General features: G+C 42.4%; 1 protein-coding gene across 1 annotated transcript in view; it reads right to left on the reverse strand.

Moving 5' to 3' along the window:
• Window positions 1–9,102: 9,102 nt before the first annotated feature.
• LOC149315211 (rho-related GTP-binding protein RhoJ) overlaps window positions 9,103–17,447 on the reverse strand; it is a 105,855-nt gene continuing 97,510 nt past the window's right edge. Inside the window, exons 3-5 of the mRNA XM_089522752.1 lie at window positions 16,936–17,100; window positions 11,401–11,496; window positions 9,103–10,205 (exon numbers count right to left, since the gene is read on the reverse strand). Of these exons, the coding sequence (XP_089378878.1) occupies window positions 10,056–10,205; window positions 11,401–11,496; window positions 16,936–17,100 (411 nt within the window). The 3' untranslated portion in view covers window positions 9,103–10,055. The remainder of the gene's footprint in view (window positions 10,206–11,400; window positions 11,497–16,935; window positions 17,101–17,447) is intronic.

A 17,447-nucleotide genomic window follows, 5' to 3' on the forward strand; every position in this document is an offset into this window, starting at 1 on the left:
TGGGCATTAGGTACTCTTGATGCTCATCTGGCACTCTTATTGTGCTCCAGCACTTCCTAGTTAGTTTCCAGAAGCACATTGATGCCCACTGGTGCCCAAAGCACATTAGCCATGGCACATCAGTTGCTCCACCATGTGATGCCATGGCAACATCTAGGTGAATATGGATGTGTAAAAACTATTCAGCAGTGGCATCACTAGGGTTGATTTCTGTTACCCTCCCACTTCCACTGACCTCTTCTCATACCACCCCATTGTGTTGTTGTGTGACTTCAAGTCATTTCCAACTTATGGCAACCCTATCATGGGTTTTTTCTTAACAAGTTTCTTCAGAGGAGCTGCCATTGCCATCCTTTGAGACTGAGAGAGAGTGACTTGCTCATTGTAACCAGGGGGTTCCCATGGCTGAGTCGGATTCAAATTCTAGCATTTCCATTACATCCAATGATATACAGGAACTACGATTTATGAATAACATTAATACAAATACACTGCTATTCCTGTATATCATTGAATTAATGGCCACAGCTGTGACATAAACAACTAGCAAAATTAAAATCATACCTTTAAATTACAATATCATGAGTACAGCCTAAATTTATTTACATGTAGATTATTTCATGTGGTTAAAGGGAAAATTTCATAAGATATGATGTTGTAAAATTTTTTAAAAAAGAATAAATAATAAATATCAAATTTTAGTTATTTTAATTATTATTTTTTAAAAAGCTGGGCTCTCTCATTTCTCTTCCCACTGAGCCTCACCCCACTCATACCACCTCTTCCACTGAACTCCAGCATTTTAAAGGGATGCAGGGAAATGCCATAGCCCATTTGTTCCAAAAGTCAGATGTTTGGGGAGCAGTGGTGTCACCCCTTTAGGGTATCACCTGGAATGGCCCACACCCTATGCATCCCCCTAGTGATGCCCCACTAGTCAGTTCAATTTTTTGTATACGTAGGGCCATTTACAAAGATGTTCAATGCCATACATCCCTGGCGGAATGCCAGCCAATATTGGTGCACACACGGAGGGTAATCACGCCTTATATCAATGCATGGATGAACGGTGCACATAGATAAGGGATCTGCACAATTCTAGTGGTACCCTAGGAATATTCAGCATATAGAATCATAGAATCATAGAGTTGGAAGAGAACGCAAGGGCCATCCAGTCCAACCCCCTGCCATGCAGGAAATCCAAATCAAAGCATCTCCGACAGATGGCCATCCAGCCTCTGTTTAAAGACCTCCAAGGAGGGAGATTCCACTACACTCTGAAGGAATTTGTTCCACTGTTGAACAGCCCTTACTGTCAGGAAGTGCCTCCTAATGTTCAGGTGGAATCTCTTTTCCTGTGCATCAGAAGTGGTCTTGTTCTCTGGAGCAGCAGAAAACAATCTTGCTCCCTCCTCAATATGACATCCCTTCAAATATTTAAACAGGGCTATCATATCACCTCTTAACCTTCTCTTCTCCAGGCTAAACATCCCCAGCTTCCTAAGTCATTCCTCATAGGACATGGTTTGCAGACCTTTCACCATTTTAGTCGCCCTCCTTTGGACACACTCCAGTTTCTCAATGTCCTTTTTGAATTGTGGTGCCTACACTTTACAGTGTACATTTATGCACACTGTATGCAGGCTGCTGGTCTGCAATGCTTTTAGAGTAAGATGCTATTCAGGCATTTGAACTATGGTTACATCCTTCAGGAAGATGAACAAGGATGCGCACCCTAGCTCTGCCTTCATGCATTTTTGTCATCTTTCTCAAGTGGGGAATAATGAAAATGGTGATGAAGGGGGGAGGTCAAAGATTTTTTCCTTCTAATTTCACCCTATTTATCATCCCATCCTTTTACTATCACTCTATTAAGAACACCTGAATGTAATGGAGAGTCCAGATGTTCTAGGTGATAGTTAAATGTTATTTTGCTTATTCAAAGGTATTCTTTTATTGGAGAGAAGATGTGGCAGAATATTGCAGTCCTCATGGTGTTAATCTTGAGTAACAAATGGCAGAAATAAGGAAAAGTTACATCTAAGAAAACGAATTTCAACTTCAGAAATGGAAGACTAGGTGGCGGCTCCAACAGGAATGACAGATCCAGAAACAGGGGCCAAAAAAGAAGCTTTGACTGGTCATTTTGATCATTTGCTACTGTCAAATATAATTAGGACTAGCTTTGTTGTTTTATCAGAAGTAAAGTTGATTTACACTTAAAAAAAGAAAAAAGAAAATGGATTACTTGTTTTTTTTAAAATTCAAGGAATTGCTATAAAAATACTGCTGTTATTTTGCACAGAAATGAATTGCATTCAGTCCAGCTTGAGGGGGATTGTGCTATCAGGGAGGCTTATCATTCGACCTGAACATTATACATTTGAGAATGCTGTTGTGTATTCATTTAAATTAAAAAAAAATGACCCACTGCAAACATTACTCTGAGATTTAAATAAAAATGAGAATGAAAAACAAAAGCTGTTTGCTGAGTTGCCTTTATTTAATAAGGGATGGGGAGGAAAGGAAGTAGGGTTCCTCTAGACTGTGCAACAGTTCTGGGAAATGTTGGGGCATTCTGTTTCAGGTGAAGTCAAAGGCTTTCATGTCTGGTATCCATAGATTTTTGTGGGTTTTGGGGGGTATGAGGCCATGTTCTAGCCCAAAAAAATCCACAAAACAACAACAACAACAACAACAACAACAACAACAACAACAAAACTATTCTGTTTCAGGGTTTCCACACCATTTAATGGTTATTTCTGTCCCCACATCCAGTTACTTTGTAAACATAGTGGGTTTTTGGCCCCGGCTTATTTCTAGTTGTAGTGCTACCCCACCTCTGATCCACATGTTTCTTTCAGCTACTCTGTTCTCTCCCTTGAGGTGGGGCTGAGGTATTGTTACCCAAATTGCAGGGGATCCCGAGAGAGCACCCACTTATTGAATTCAACGGGGAAATTAATTATCTCAATACCAAGCACTGAGAGGGCCAGGGTAACTCTACCTGGCACTTTCTTCTTTCCGCCTGCCAACCAGGTGGCCATTATGTAACCAATTAGGATTCTCATCCACAATATGTTTTCATTGGAAGGTTTTTAATTTCCATCTGTTAGTTAAATTTATCAGGGACTTGCTGAAAACTGACACTTCTCTTCAAGCTAATAATAGTGACTTTGATTAGGAATGTCCTAGCTGTCTCCTGATCATGCTGGCTTCTTTCCAAACCTTAAGGTTGCCAAAAGTCAGAAATGCTTTGAAGGCACACACCACCATCATCATCAGTAACAGCAAAAGTAACAACAACAACAAGGGACTCTGTTCTTGTGCCCATACAGTCGAATCAGGTGGGCTGATAGAACAGATAGCACTACACAGAAGCAAAGGAAGTTGCCTTGTATTAAGTCATTCAGTTTGTATAGTTTGTTGAGACTTTCTGACAGAGAAGGCTAAATATCTCACAAAACTACAGTTTCCAGAATTTCATAGCACTGGGCCATGGAAATTAAAGTGGGGTCAAACTGGATTAATTCAGCAGTGAAGATGCAGATGAAGTGTGATCACCCATTTTTCAGCAGATGTGATTTAAACAATTGTGTGCTCTACATGGGGCAACCCTTGTACCATACCCGGAAGCTGCAATTAGTGCAGAATATGGCAGCAAGACTGGTCACTAATACATCTAGGACCAGTCATATAACACCGGTCTTAAAAGACCTACATTGGCTGCCTATTCGCTTCCGGGCGCAATACAAGGTGTTGGTTATGACCTATAAAGCCCTAAATGGCTTGGGCCCAGGGTACTTAAAGGACCGCCTCTCTCCGTACAATCCGCCCCGCACACTCAGATCCAGCAGGCAGCAGTTGCTAAGAGTTCCAGAGGCTAGGTTGGTTAACACCACCAGAAGGGCCTTTTCGACCTCGGCCCCCACCCGCTGCCTATTGAGCTCCGTTCAGCAACCTCCCTGGCCCAATTTAAAAGGGAGCTAAAGACGCTTCTCTTCAGGCAGGCTTATCCCTAAGTCCTGCCTTGAGAGTCCTTTCTCCCCGTTTTTTGTCAGTCCCTTTATGTTCCCTTTAGTTAGTCCCCCTGCTAGCTATCTGTGAGCCATCCGTGATCTGGCACAGATTCTTTTATTGTAATTATGGTTTTTAATGATGTTGATAATGATGCTGTTTTAAAATTGTATCGAATATTTGCTGTGAACCGCCCTGATATTTCGAAGGGCGGTATACAAATAAAGTTTATTTATTTATTTTATTTATTTCCTTTTTGTCCCTGTTTCTGGGCTTTTCTTCCTGAGGCTGCTTGCAGATGCTCTAGTGATGCCTTCCAGATCTGATCCAGCTGCCAAAGACTAAACCAGACAAGCATCTTAATCAAAGAAATCCTTGCATTTTAACAAGCTGGAGGAGGAGGGACTTTTCTTGACATCCAGAAGAGACATCTCGGCTTAATTACACCAAACTACATCCAGAGTTCCTTACGCAGCTGCATGCCAATCCTGGAGACACTTACGATCTCTGTGTAAGCGACAATTGCAAGAGGATACAAACTGCTCTGATTACAGGAGATGTGTTTAGTGTCAATAAAAGGCAGGCAGCATAAGATGGAAGTTTTGGCCAGCTGGCAGTACTCATTAAAGCTGTGCCTAATTCAATTTACTCTTTTAAGCCCATTTTTGCCATCAATACACCATGGCAGGTTGATTTCACTGGGAGTTTGCCTCTTGCTATGCTGAAGCCAATGTACATTGATAATGGTCAACAGGGCTTGAAGCTAATTTCAAAGACAGTGATTGTAAATGGACAGGGCAGGTGTGTAGTGAGGCTGTCTGGCCATTCATAATATCTGAATCCTACTTTACAGGATAAAGTCTGTTTGGGATCCATGTGTAAACTGTTTCTTTTCACAAATCTCTCTCTCTCTGTATACACTGGGATGGGAATCATGTCCAGGGACCCTTTGGGATCTCATACCTACCAATGTTTCACAGATGAAAACACATGTGCCCAAGCAACATCAGAGTAGGGTTAAGGTGCCAAAGTTATAGATTTAAAATGATAGAATAAAGAGTAAGAAGACAAACAGGAAATGAAAATGATAGGGAAAGGTAGCAAAGTCGACGATTAAGAAACAGGAATATAAAGAAAAGAGATTTTGTAACGAATAAAATATCGGGGAGGAAGGAAGTCAATTGTGAATAGTAATGGTAGTAGAGGAGAGTAAGAGGAGAGAAAATAGTATAATAAGGTCTTGTAAGGACGATAAGTAAGGTCTTTTAAGGTTCACAAGACTAAAGGTGCATCTATATTGTAGAAATAATGCAGTTTAACATCACTTTAAGTTTGGTAGCTCCATCTGATGGAATCCTGGGCTTGGTACTTTTAGCAGGTCTTTATTCTTCTCTTCCAAAGAGTGCTGATGCCTCACAAAACTACAGATCCTAGGATTTCTGTAGGATGGAGCCATTGCAGTTAAAGTGGTGTCAAACGATATTATTTCTTCAGTGTTGATGCACCCCAGGAAAACTGCCCCAACACTTTTTGCCCTGGTTGGCATGAACAAGGGCTACTGAAATGATGGTCCTTCAGCCACAGATCTTTCCCTAACTCTGTTGGTGAGCTGCATGTAAGTTGGGGGCTGATGGATCTCATGTCATGTGTGGTGGTGAATCTGCTCTGGGTTTTAGTTCAAACTTAAAGCTGCCGTGCTACATTCACATACCTTAGAGTAAACCTTATTTTAAGAACCAGCCTGGTGTAGCAGTTTGAGTATTGGACTATGACTCTGGAGGTCAGGATTTGAATCCTCGCTTGTCTATGGAAACCCACTCAGTGACCTTTGGAGAGTCACACACTTTTAGCCCCAGAAAACACTTACAGGTCCACCTTAGGGTCGCCATGAGTCAGAAACAACTTCAAGGCACAAAGCAACAACAAGAAGCCTTCTTTTGACAAAACATAAGAGCATGCTGCAAATATTTAAAAGAACTTGCTGACTGGTTAAATCAAACGATTTGAAAGGGCCCAGAGACTTTGAGATGGGGGAAATTACTTAAGTAGCCAGAGTGTGGAAGGTGTTGGCAGCCTGGATCACTGTGAGGGCAAGAGAGGAGTGAAGGAGAGGAGCAGAATCATGCCCACTCAAAATATGTGCCTGCCTGGGAAGCAGAGCTGTCCCACAGAGGACCAAGGCAATCATGAAATAACAGCAAGATTAAGAGCCTATTGATGGGTTTTGTCCACCAATGAAAAGATGCACAACACTAATGAATAGAATGCAAGGCAGCAGAAGCAGCAGGACGGACATGATATTGTGTGATAAGTACCAGCCAAAATCACCTTTATTCTGTTAAAATTCCACTTGTTAGCCTCATGTGATAATCTCCATAGTCTAACAGTCAAACTACTACATCACACTGGCTCTTAGTAATAGTTCTACTCTCCAGCATTTGTTAGAAAAGAGGTTCTCAAATGATGGGGCAGGACCCTCAGGGGGTGCTCCAGAGTTGCTCAAGGGGGGCATAAGTCTTGGAGGCACTGATCTCCCCTCCTCTCCCCAAACCATTTTTATGTGTAAAATTTACACATGTGATGGGTTAAATATTGAATTTACTTAAATGAAACTTCTAATTTGAACAATGTTGTTTCCTTATAAAACATTAAAATATGAATGTACACGAATGTGTGAATGAAAATATGCTAAATAAACAAATTATTTTTATTCATATCCTATGCCAAATGGTGTATGTGTTCAACATCTGCATGTAGATGTAAAGGGGGGAACCAAAGGTAAAAAGGGTGAGGACCACTGAATTTGAGTAGCCCTGCTAACTCTGATTCAGATAAACTGGATCTAATTCAGGAAAAGTCAATGGAATACCTAACAGTGGAATACCTACCAAGTCCTATGAGAAAGATTGAAGGAACTGGGCATGGATAGCCTGGAGAAGAGAAGACTGACAGTGAGCAGAGCAAAGGATAACAGACTTCCGATACTTGATGGGCTGGCACAGAGAATGACTTAATGATTTGGAAAACATCTCAGTTCAACTTGGACCAGTTCAGAGGCTGCCTGATTTGACCTGAGTCCATATCTCAATTAGGAAATCAAAATCTTAGAATCATAGAACCATAGAGTTGGAAGAGACCACATGGGCCACCTTCATTCATTTCATTGCGCTTCATGGGGAAATCAACAAATGATCATGATAACTGTTCTCATGTTTGTGAGAACTTGATAAATTTTATAGGTAAATAGTTTAAGAGAGGATTATGCCTGTCAAACTTTAGACAAACAGATACATAGCATGTGTGTGTGGCTATGTCTATTAATTTTTTAAAAGGAAACTGTTAATGACCATTTCTTTTTTGGTTGAACTGGATAAATTGCTTGGAAGTACAATTTGTCATCATAGCAAGGAATTTGCTCTTTTTTTGTCATCACTAGATTTGGGGGTATGGTGATAGCAGGAAGGTGAGGTTTGCAATAAGATCCCTGAAAGTTGTTCACCCTGTTAGCTCTTAGTTGGAGCAGCATAAACTGCCAGCATATGATTTGTCTCTTCTCACTGAGTGAACATATGCATCTGAGGAAGTAGACTTTAGAGGCTGAACAGACTGCCCCTAAGAGGTGCCTCTGTGCTGTCCCTGGAAACCTTGGGTTGGGGATGCCGCAACCACATGCCATGCTCTCAACCTGGCAGTTCCACGACACAAAAAGAAGCCACAAAAACAGCTTTTGTTTGTACCACGGAAAGGGTGCACTAGCTGCTGTGGACATGGCTCTTTCATGGCTCTTTGCCGCAGTGTGTGTAAATGCTGCACCAAAGACACGGTGTGACACCTTCCACCATGCAGTGGGGCGCACAGTGTCACACCAGTGTGGAGGCGGAGTTGGGGCACACGTCCCCACTCGGTTGGGGCGTGCAGTCCCCACTCGGCCCTGATGTTGGTGTTTATTGCTGGTCTATTTAGGCCCTTTAGTCTACATAAACTCATGCTGCCAACTTGTTTCTTTAGTTAGTATCAAAGCTGCTACACAATCTTTCTACATGCTGAGTCAAGAGAAATGATCTATTTAGCCCTTCTCTTCTTGCAAAAATGGGCCTTGAAGCAGTGGAAGAAGTCTGTCGTTGCATGTAGCTTTTCTCACCTATGTATCTTCCATTTAGCATGCTTTGTTTTGTAGTTGTTCACTGCAAAGTAAATATGGGCCAAATTTGCAAGTCTGAATGCTAATGCACATATGTCTGAAGAAATGCCATTGTGGGAAGAAAATGAGGCCCTGCCATCAACAACAGAACAATACACAGATTACCATGGGAATCACTCCCCCTTATCCAGGGTCACACAGTATATATACACCCACTCTCTTCCAGGTCAGCATTCCCTGAAGATGCCAGCCACAGATGCTGGTGAAACGTCAGGAATAAACTCTTCAAGAACATGGCCACAAAGCCCAAAACATCCACAAAAAACAAAAAATGGGCTAATTGAAGGGTTTGACTTGGAGACAGGAGAAGGAACAGCAATACAGTCGGCCCTACTTATCCATGGATTTGTTATGCACAGATGCAAGCATCCACGGCTTAAAAATATTTTTAAAAAGTATACATTCCCAATTGCAAATTTTGATTTTGTCATTTTATATAAAGGACACTATTTTGCGATGCTATTGTATTTAATGGAACTTGAGCATCCATGGATTTTGTTATCTGTAGGGGGTCCTGGAATCAAATCCCATTGGATACCAAGGGCCCATTGTACTTGCCTAATCTGCTCTTTGCAATGATGCAGATTGAGCCCAAAACTCAAAACCCAAAAATTGAGGGGTGGAGGAAGAAGGGGGTAATGCTGTGTGTATTTGTGTATCTACATCATCCTATGTTTAAGTTTTGAAAAATGTTTAAGTCTAATTCCTGCCTTTTGAACCTTAGGTTGTTGGAGGAAAAAAAGAGTTGGTAGATTTCCTGTTGGCTAGAATTAAAAAAGAAAGAAATTCAGGTGTAGGCAATATACATGTAGTCCCTTGTACAGCCAGGCTTTTGATAAATAGTTTCAAATAAGTTTTACAAATGCAAAATCAAGTCATTTCATAATTCATTTAGTAAGAAAAACATTCCCACACATGGAAGGATAAAATGCCAGTATAGTCTGATGGCTTTTCTTTGGATTATGCTTCATATATAAAAGGAAGGCAAAATACAATAAATGAGAATCTGATCCCTCCCCACACACAACATTTTCTGAAAACAAGAAACATCTGTAAAGACTGAATTCAAACTAGACGCCTACATTTCATCTACATTGTAACATAGTCAGCTCCTAAAGAGCTGCTTATGTGTTTTAGCTGCTTTAAGATTCAGGGTGCAGCTACACTGTAGAAATAATACAGTTTGATCCCACTTTAAGTACTATAGCTCCTATGTAATCTTGAGATTTGTAGTTTCACAAGGTCATTAGATTTCTCCACAAAAGAGTGCTGAAAACTAAAAATCCCAGGCTTCTGTAGGATGGGACCATGGCAGTTAAAGTGGAGTCAAACTGCATTATTTTTACAGTGCAGATGCATCCTCAGTCATATTGCATATTTGGACTAGAATGGCTCAAACTACTTGTAGCTTCAGCCATTATTGCATAGTCATACTGCAACAGATCCATCTGTTGCTTGCTGAAATCCACCAACAATGAATCCACTTTCTCTTGGCGCTGTTGCAGGATTAGGATCTTTGGATACCTCTTCCTTCTGGTACATTGTCATGGATCTTTACTTGCAAAAAGATTTCTCGTAGCTGCTTTCCATTATCAGCCTACTTCTGCAGGGAACACGGTCACAATATGGACCTGTATATCTGCTTTCATATGGAGGTCTGTAGCGATTAGGGGAAAAAAAGCAAGTTAAGATGTAAGAAGGCCATGAGGTTGTGGTTCAGAGAAGTCATAGACTCTGAGGAGCCTCTTAGCCTCTGTCACAGGTGTGGAAGGGATGGTGGATGGGTTGAATTGGACTGAAACGCCAGCACAGTTCTACATTTTGATCCCTGGTGTTGTCATATGATGGTACAACAGCCCTTGCAACCTTTGGCACAAGGCTTCTTCTTTGTCTTGGGATTAAAGATGGTGAGTATGGCTTCATCAAAGACCGCCTTGAGGCCTTTCTGGGTCAAAGCTGAGCACTCCAAGTAGCACTGCGCTCCTATCTTGAATGAGAGAGAAAGACAGGCATGATAGACAATGATAATATTCAGGGCCAGATTATCAGTGGTTCAACTAGTGCGGCTCCTCACTATGTGAATGGAAAAGGTGAACTTTACTTCCATGTCCTCCCCAGTTATTTGGTCTCTTGATGTTTTTGTTCTCATTGACATTTCTGCCTAAATCCTGACTAGGGGAGACCCAAAGAATCAATGATGCTTGTGTTGACTCACCACTCAACAATTCACTGAGTGGGTCTACTTTAGTTAACAACAGGATGCTAGTCTTGGGGCTTGTCTACACTGGAAACAAACCCCAGGAAACTACACTGCAGCTATGGGGTAAGTATGGGATTTCCCACCCATGCAGACAACTCCTTTGTGTATTACTTCAGCAATGGAGTAAAACCAGGCTGCCATTTTTGCCGGGTAAAAATAGGTCCACATAGAAGGCTCACGTCCTGCTGTCATTTTAAAATGTAATTTCTATGCCATCACTTCTAGAATAATTCAGATATATACACAGAAGGAACAGTACTTCCTTGTTTCTGGGACTACTCCAGAATCCCAAACAACCTTAGCTTTATCTTGGTAAGATTATAAAAATTGCTCTGTGCTGAATAAGATTAAAGGTCCAGCACAGAGCTTGGGCAAGTTACTTGTTGGATGACAAGTCCCAGAATCCCCAGCTAGCATAGCCATCTTGTTTCCCAAACTGGTCAAGAATTTTGTGCTGGATGAAATTAAAGGTCCACATAGTCTATCACACAGCTGGGAAAATTTGCTTTTTTAGATTACATCTTCCTCCCCAGACAGCATGGACATCTTGCTTCCCAAACTGACTTGGGAAAAAACACAAGCTGGACATGATGATAACAACTCTATCCTGCTGCTATTCTCTAGTGGCAGATAATCCAGTAGCAGAGTGCAAAAAAGTTACTTTTAAAGACTACAGCTCCCAGGATCTGCCAGTCAGCTACACAGTATGCAATAGCGTTGGGTGGAGAATGCTGTCCCATCTCCACTGTTCAACTGGCAGTCGAGTTTAGCTTCCATCTGTGCAATGGGGGAAGGAGCATTATCTTGTCCTTTACCTCTGTCTACAAAATGTCTTGTTCCATCTTTCAATGGATTGCAGACTGTTGATTCAGCTTTGCCTGTACTCAATCCTAGACTACTGTCAGTTTTAGGAAAACAATACCTCTTTTGCCAACTTGATGCCATGTTCATAAGTTAGGGGCTTCTCTTTCATATACAGTAAGCGAGCCAATGTTTTGGGATCATCTCGAAGGTCAATCTAGAAAATAACAGACAAACATGAAGATAACGTGTTATTCACAGTTATGGCTTCCCAGAAGGAGCAGGAATTTTCTCCTTCCATTTCATCTCATAGAATCATAGAATTGCAGAGTTGGAAGAGACCAGTAGGGCCATCCAGTCCAACCTCCTGCCATGCAGGAAATCCAAATCAAAGCATCCCTGACAGATGGCCATCCAGCCTCCGCTTAAAGACCTCCAAGGAAGGAGACTCTATCACCCTCCGAGGGAGTGCATTCCACTGTCGAACAGCCCTTACTGTCAGGAAGTTCCTCCTAATGTTCAGGTGGAATCTCTTTTCCTGTAGCTTGCATACATTGTTCCGGGTCCTGTTCTCTGGAGCAGCAGAAAACAAGCTTGCTCCCTCTTCAACATGACATCCTTTCAAATATTTAAACAGGGCTATCATATCACCTCTTAACCTTCTTTTCTCCAGGCTAAACATTCCCAGCTCCCTAAGTCGTTCCTCATAGGGCATAGTTTCCAGACCCTTCACCATTTTAGTTGCCCTCCTTTGGACACGCTCCAGTGTCTCAATGTCCTTTCTGAATTGTGGCGCCCAGAACTGGACACAATATTCCAGGTGGGGCCTGACCAAAGCAGAATACAGTGGCACTATTACTTCTCTTGATATAATAATAATAATAATAATAATAATAATAATAATAATAATTTGTTTTATTTATATACCGCTATTCCAAAGATCATAGTGGTGAACAGCAAGTAAGCTAATTAGCAAGTAAGATAATTAGCACCCAACAGTCTGGGTACTCATTTTAGCGACCTCGGAAGGATGCAAGCCTGAGTCGAGCTTGGGCCCTTTTGCTGGTCTTGAACTCACAACCTTGTGGATCTAGACACTATACTTTTATTGATGCAGCCTAAAATTGCATTGGCCTTTTTAGCTGCTGCATCACACTGTTCACTCATGTTCAACTTGTGGTCTACTTGGACTCCTAGATCCCTTTCACACGTAGTTTCATTCAGCCAGGTGTCACCCATCCTATATCTGTGCATTTTATTTTTCCGCCCTAAGTGCAATACCTTACATTTCTCTGTGCTGAATTTCATTTTGTTAGCTTTGGCCCAGCTTTCAAGTCTATTCAGGTCATTTTGGATCTTGATCCTGTCCTCCGGGGTATTAGCTGTTCCTCCTAATTTGGTGTCATCTGCAAATTTGATAAGTATGCTCCCAATTCTGTCATCCAGGTCATTGATAAAGTTGTTGAATAGCACTGGGCCCAGGACAGCGCCCTGTGGGACCCCACTGGTCACTTCTCTCCAGAATGAAAAGGAGCCATTGTTGAGCACCCTTTGGGTTCGGGTGGTCAACCAGTTACAAATCCATGTAACAGTTACCTTGTCTAGTCCACATTTTACAAGCTTGTTTGCAAGAATGTCATGGGAAACCTTATCAAAGGCATTACTGAAATCAAGATATACTATATCCACAGCATTCCCTTCATCTACCAAGCTGGTAATTTTATCAAAGAAAGAGATTAGATTTGTCTGGCATGACTTGTTTCTCTGAAACCCATGTTGAGTTTTTGTGATTATGGAATTGCCATCTAGATGTTCACAGACTCTCTGTTTAATGATCTGCTCCAGAATCTTTCCTTGATGTCAGACTAACTGGACGATAATTGTTGGGATCCTCTTTTTCCCCCTTTTTGAAGATGGGGACAACGTTTACCCTCCTTCAGTCTGCTGGGATCTCTCCTGTTTTCCAGGAGTTTTCAAAGATTATTGCCAATGGCTCCGATATTACATTTGCCAGTTCTTTTAATACCCTTGGATGAAGTTCATCTGGTCCCGGAGACTTAAATTCATTTAGATTAACAAGGTGTTCCTCTACTATCTCTTTACTTATTCTGTGCTGAAATTCCCCTATTCTGTCCTCTGCTCCATTATCCTCAGGTTGAGCACCCTTTGCCTTTTCTGAGAAGACTGAGGCAAAGAAGGTGTTGAGTAATTCTGCCTTTTCTCTGTCTTCTGTTAGCATTTTGCCATCTTCTCCACGCAGTGACCCTACCATTTCCTTCTTCTTCCTTTTGCTGCGGACATATCCAAAAAAGCCCTTTTTGTTGTCTTTAACCTCTCTAGCAAGTCTGAGTTCATTCTGCGCTGTAGCTTTTCTGACTTTACCCCTACACATGCCTGCTATTTCTTTGAATTCCTTTTTTTGTGATTTCCCCCCTTTTCCATTTCTTATACATGTTCCGTTTCAAACTTAGCTCGGTTGAAAGTTCCTTAGTCATCAATCATAGTTTCTTGAGACACCTCCCATTTTTCTTTTTCACTGGAACTGTTTGAAATTGTGCCTTCAGTATCTCCCTTTTGAGAAAGTCCCATCCGTCCTGAACTCCCTTCCCTTTTAGTATTTCTGACCATGGAATCGCCCTCAATACTTCTCTAAGTTTACTGAAATCCGCTCTCCTAAAATCTAGAATCTGTGTTTGACTTTGCCTGGTTTCTCCTTTCCACTGTATTACAAACTCCAGGAGAACATGGTCACTTCCACCTAAGGATCCCACCACTTGCACCCCATTAACCAAGTCATCCTTGTTGGTTAGGATCAGATCTAAAATAGCTGACCCCCTTGTTGCCTCTTCCACCTTTTGGACCATGAAATTGTCTTCCAGGCAAGTGAGGAATTTGCTAGACCTTGAGGATTTTGCTGAATTTGAGTTCCAGCAAATATCAGGATAGTTGAAGTCACCCATCACTACTACATCTCTCCTTTCTGACTGTGTGGTCATCTGTTCTAGAAAGATATCATCCAATTCCTCAGTCTGACTTGGGGGTCTGTAGTAGACTCCCACCATAACATCCTTGTTGTTTCCCTCCCCTTTAATTTTTATCCAGATGCTCTCCACCTGGCTTCCAGGATTGATGTCCTGGATCTCCTCACTGGTGTAAATATCTCTGACATATAGTGCTATTCCTCCTCCTTTCCTGTTTGGCCTATTTCTCTTAATAAGGTTATACCCCTCTATTTCCACATTCCAATCATGAGACTCATCCCACCAGGTTTCAGTGATGCCTATTATATCATATTTGCTTTGTTGTACTAGGAGTTCGAGTTCATCTTGCTTATTTCCCATGCTCTGTGCATTAGTGTAGAGACATCGCAGACCATGGGTCCCTTTTACTTGCTGCCTGTGCAAGTTTTTTTGCCTCCCACTGTTGGGTCCTTGCACTTTTTTTCTTGTTTCCTCTATGTCAGTTTGACTATTTTTGCCATCCCTTTCGCCTTCCTTAATATTGTCTCCCTTCCCCACAGAACTCAGTTTAAAGCCCTCCTGATCAAGTTCTTGAGACTGTTGGCAAAAACATTTCTTCCAGCTTGCATGAGATGCAACCCGTCTGTTGCAAGAAGTCCCTCCTCATGGAACCGCAGCCCATGATCAAAGAATCCAAATCCTTCTCGGCGGCACCATCTGCAGAGCCAGTTGTTCACATCTGCTATTTTCCTCTCCCTTCCTGGAGCATGCCCTTCAACTGGCAGAAGAGACGAGATGACAACCTGTACATCTATTCCTTTCAGCTTCTGTCATGGCCAGCCAAGATAAGCTCTCGGAGGATGAGGAGGAGGATAAGCCTCCTCCAGAGCAAGGGCTGATTGAGGCTACGCCAGGTGTTAGTTCTACTCTGCCAGGTCCCAGCTGTGCTTCCCCAGCCCCAGAGCAGGAGGTCCAACCAGGTCCTAGTGCTGAGGAGAGGCCTCCTATGGTGTCACAGCCTAGTGGTGACTCTGGAGACGAGGCTTGCCTGCAGGTGCCTTCTTATCAAGAGAGACGGGCTGAGAGTGCTTGCAGGCGCAGATCCAGAAGGATTGCAGAAAGACAATTAGCAAACCAGCCTCTCATTGGTGGTCCAAGAATAATCAAACCTGGATCCAATTAAAGAGTCCAAGAATGATTAAACCTGTATCCAATCCATAGTAACTTGAAAAAAGGAATTCATATTTCCACCCCTGGCTAGGACTCTGGACAGGTGCAGTGTTGTGAGTAAGTTAGCATAATATACTGCAACATTTTGTTACAGCTTATTATAAAACCAATCAGTCCAAAGGGGATCAGATCATGTGGTGCTGGAAGAGAACAATTATGGTGCCCAATGTACTTCCTTGGAGAGGAAATTCTAGAGATGTGGTACCAGGTAGGAAAAAAATGTGTGCTTCTTGTTCTCCCCCAATCTGTTCATTGCAATGGGTCCAGTGTGAAGCTGTCAAACAGTGGCATCACTAAGGGAGTGCAGAGGCTGTGGACTGTATTGAGTGACACCATCAGAGGAGGTGACACCAAAATGCCTGTCTATATTTTTTTTGTGCAGCTATAACCAATGAGATGCAGAAGGTGGAAGGGGAGCAACCAAACCTCTTGAGCCCTTAAACCAGTGATGGCGAACCTATGGCACGCGTGCCAGAGGTGGCACTCAGAGCCCTCTCTGTGGGCACATGTGCCGTCGCCCCAGCATAGAGTTTGCCAGAGTTTGTTACTAGAAAGCCAGAGGGACATGGCACTTTGCAATTAATAAGTGGGTGTTGGGTTGCAGTTTGGGCACTCGGCCTCTAAAAGGTTCACCATCACTGCCTTAAACTGATCCCAACTCATGGAGACCCTGTGCATGAGCCATTTCCAAGGCCTCCTATTCTCCACTGCTCTGCTTAGGTTTTGCAGATTAAGACATGTGGCCTCCCTTATTGAGTTTAGCCACCAAGCATGCAGTCTTCCTGTCTTTATGCTACTCTACATTTTCTAGAATTATCATCTTTTCTAGTGGGTCATGGCTTTTCATGATGTGGTGCAAACATGACAGCCTCAGTTTCATCGTGATTTCCAGGGAGGGTTCTGGCTTGATCTGTTCTAGCACCCATTTGTTTGTTTTTTGGCCATCCACAATATATAGAATCACAGAATCATAGAGCTGGAAGAGATCAGAAATCATCTAATCCAACACCATTCTGCCATGCAGGAAAATCCAATCAAAGCACTCCTGTCAGATGGCTTCTGTTTAAAAACATGCAAAGGAGGAGACTCCATCATTCTCTGAGGCAGAATGTTCCATTGTCAAACAATTCTTACTGTCAGGAAGTTCTTCCTAAATGAATTGATTTTCTTCCTATCTAAAGGCGACCCATTTTAAACACACACTCACACTCACACACACATGTTGTCCTTGTGGGAGGTGTGGCTTCATTCGGAAAGTGACATTCATAGCTATCCTGTGAAAAACATTACTAAGGTTTCTGTATCCTCTGATATCGGAGATGGTCCATGGGGACCATCAACCCTAGTGACACACTGCTGTCAAAGACTGAAAATGGCAAGTGTGTTGTTACAAGCCTATGTTTTGCAGACTGCTGTTCATAGGCTTCTCAGATGTCCCCCCCCCCCCCGCTCACCCTCATATTCACCTGCGTTCCGATCAGAACATAAGGCACGTGGGGCATGCACCCTTTCAGTTCTGGCACCCATTCCTCCTGGACATTGTGATATGATGCAGGGTTGACCACAGAGAAACAGATCAGAAACACATCAGTGTTGGGATAGGAGAGGGGCCTTAGTTGATTGTAGTCCTCCTGTCAGAGAGAAAAGGATATATGCCTTATATCTTTACAACAACATGCAAATGGTCATTTAGAGCAAACCTGAGCCCTGGACTTCCTCCAGTATGTAAATGGTTCCTAAGGTCTCTTCAGCACCAATTATTGGCCTAAAACAGGGGTGGACAAAGTGCAGCCCATGGGGCACAGCCTCCCCAGAATTAATGCAGCTTTACACTGCTTTAAATGCCATGGGGGTTCATGCTATGGTATTCTGGAATTTATAGTTCTGTGAGATGTTTACCCTTTTTTGGCAGGAGCTCTGGTGCCACAACAGACTACAAATCCCAGCATTCCATAGGATAGAGCCATGATAATTAAAG

This window comes from Sceloporus occidentalis, unplaced genomic scaffold, assembly GCF_023333645.1.
Source record: "Sceloporus occidentalis isolate IW3139 unplaced genomic scaffold, rSceOcc1.0.p SCAF_4, whole genome shotgun sequence".
Classification (NCBI taxonomy): domain Eukaryota; kingdom Metazoa; phylum Chordata; class Lepidosauria; order Squamata; family Phrynosomatidae; genus Sceloporus; species Sceloporus occidentalis.